Source organism: Anarhichas minor, unplaced genomic scaffold (assembly GCF_050575085.1).
Source record: "Anarhichas minor isolate MPS153535 unplaced genomic scaffold, ASM5057508v1 ptg000073l, whole genome shotgun sequence".
Lineage (NCBI taxonomy): Eukaryota > Metazoa > Chordata > Actinopteri > Perciformes > Anarhichadidae > Anarhichas > Anarhichas minor.
In genome coordinates, this window is record NW_027466519.1 from 9,807,501 (window position 1) to 9,810,000 (window position 2,500).

Sequence of the window (2,500 nt, forward strand, 5' to 3'; positions counted from 1 at the left end):
GCCGGCATATTTTCACCCCCAAGTCAGTGAATTACAGTCCTCGTGGATGTCGAATTACTATTTGACTGAAACAAACTAAATTCTAAGCACAATTCCATTGTTTCAGTCAAATAGTAATTCGACATCCACCAGGACTGTATGTGGGACAGACTGTATGTGTATCAACAAAATAAACTAAATTCTAAGCACAATTCCATTATTTTGTTGATACATAGGCTTTAAGTTTACAGAATTGTGTGCCACACACACACACACACACACACACACACACACAGACCTCTTCAGTGGTAGGTCCCGTTACAGTCGGTGGCTCCAGGAACACATTTTGCCATCATGACTCACACTCACACTCACAAGGTGAAAACAATACCAGCGTCTCTGTCGTGGCTGGTGTAGTCCAATACATGTGGTGGTACTCTCCAGGCGCATGCCATCTGAAAATATCTTGTATGTGTCGGAGTGCGTTGATGCATCACCACTAACTCAACAGTGTGGTTGCCCTGACTGTAACATGCAGTCACTGCTAAACAGATGAGAGCTTTTGTAAAAGAAATATATTGTTTGTCTTTGCCTGCAGACTTGAATGAACACAGCTGGAACAAACACGAGTGTGTACCAGACGACTGATGGTCAGACGTTGTGGGTTAAAATCAAATGTCACATCTAGTTAGTAAACCCTCCGTGACGATTACACGCGGTATATACTGTTGCATAGCAATGACAGCAGGCTGAAGAGTTCACATGCTACACGCAGAACAAGACTCATGATAATTGTACCTTCTTCCTATCATTGGAGCACCCACACACATAATAACGCCTTACTAAACTCAATGAACCAAAGAGTTCAAACACATCTGAATATAGAGTTTGCAGTTCAAAGTAAATTCAGGTCTGAGGGATTTCATTTTTTTTGCAAACATCTCGTCAGGTATTTGTTGTTTTGTGTTCTCCAATCACTGTTGAATGCTTCGACAGTAACCTGCTGGACAGTAAGGCAGATGGGATCGAGGTGTCGTACAATGCATGTGGCGTGCTCTCACACATCATGTTTGATGGGCCGGAGGTTTGGTCGATGGAAGAGCCGCGAAGAGACACGGTGATGGACAAGATGTGGGACGCCATCCAGAGCTGGGACGTCACCTCACGGCGCAACATCAACTACAGGTGATCATCTGTTTAGTTATTAATGCCATATCAGCTTTTCATTTAGATAATATAGATTATATTTCGTTCTGAATGGATTATTAAAGAGAATACCAACAAGGTATCAAATACCAGAAGAAATATTTCAGTCATTGAACATTATTTAGAGCAGCTGATTTCTGACATGTAATGTAACAACAGCTCACAAGTCATGAAATGTTTCACTGAAAAAGCTACTTAAACCTGTTGGTGAAAATGAATTACCAAATAATGTCATGACATCACATCTGTATACAGTATGTACTGCGTGGAAGCTGTGGTCTAGCTGTACAGTGGCTTTTCCTCCTTTTTGAATTTGACATTGCCGTTGGTCTCTCAGGTCATTCGAGCCCATCCTGCGACTGCTGCCTCAGAGCATCGCCCCTGTCAGTCAGCACTGGGCCACATGGGCTCTCTACAACCTGGTGTCCGTTTACCGTGAGTATCTACTGCTCACAGCACACTGTGCTCAGTGCTTACATCTGCACTATCGCCATGAACACTGCTTCTGCTAACTTGTGTTTCATTTACAGCTAGCTTATACTATGCATGTTCTATAATAATATACTGGTACACTTTTCAAAATGTAACTTGTCATATTTCAAATCATAATAATATAATAAAATCTTCTACTGTTTTCTAAAATTAGCACTTCTATTTCACTCTTCACCCGGCTGCTTATTCTTTTATTCCTCTACACACATTACAGTTCCTACAATGCTCACAATCTGTCTCTTTACATTCATTTTTGTCCCGCAGCAAGCAAGTATTGTCCCCTGCTGATAAAGGAAGGAGGAATAACTCTTCTAGAGAAAGTTCTAGAACTGGAAAGCTCACAGCCAGAGACAAAGGACATGGCCAGGTAAGACTTCAGGCTGTGTGTATAAGCTGTGCTTGAATAAATCCTTTTCAGTACTCCTCCAGAAGGTTTTATCAGCCAAGATACATTCTGCAGCTGATGGGTCAGTCACAGGCGGAGCAGCAGCGGAAGAACTAGTTCTCCTGGTTTAACATTCTGTCTGTTGCACCTAGTCAAAAGAACATCATTCTGTTAGCAGCCAGGCCTGGAATCCTTTTAATCAAGGGGTTAGACGTGTGCACACCCCAGTGTGGCGAAAGCAATAGTCTGCTGCTGACTGGAGAACACTGGTCCTGCCCCAGCAGGATGAATGTTTCACTAAAATGCTGCTGATTGTTAACCTCAGTTCTGGGACCATGTCTTGACACATGTCTCACAACACATGACCTCAGTAACCCAAAGGAGTCTGGTGATGGTTAGCTGTAGCATCAGCTGCTAACACTGGTGTAACTTACCTTA

The 2,500-nt window shown here is 42.6% G+C and overlaps 1 protein-coding gene across 7 annotated transcripts in view; it reads left to right on the plus strand.

The window, feature by feature from the left end:
* zer1 (zyg-11 related, cell cycle regulator) overlaps window positions 1-2,500 on the plus strand; it is a 23,201-nt gene that overhangs the window by 18,976 nt on the left and 1,725 nt on the right. For all 7 annotated transcript variants that reach the window (XM_076079565.1, XM_076079568.1, XM_076079569.1 and 4 more), the window contains 3 exons: window positions 976-1,164; window positions 1,523-1,620; window positions 1,942-2,044. In XM_076079565.1, the coding sequence (XP_075935680.1) occupies window positions 976-1,164; window positions 1,523-1,620; window positions 1,942-2,044 (390 nt within the window). The remainder of the gene's footprint in view (window positions 1-975; window positions 1,165-1,522; window positions 1,621-1,941; window positions 2,045-2,500) is intronic.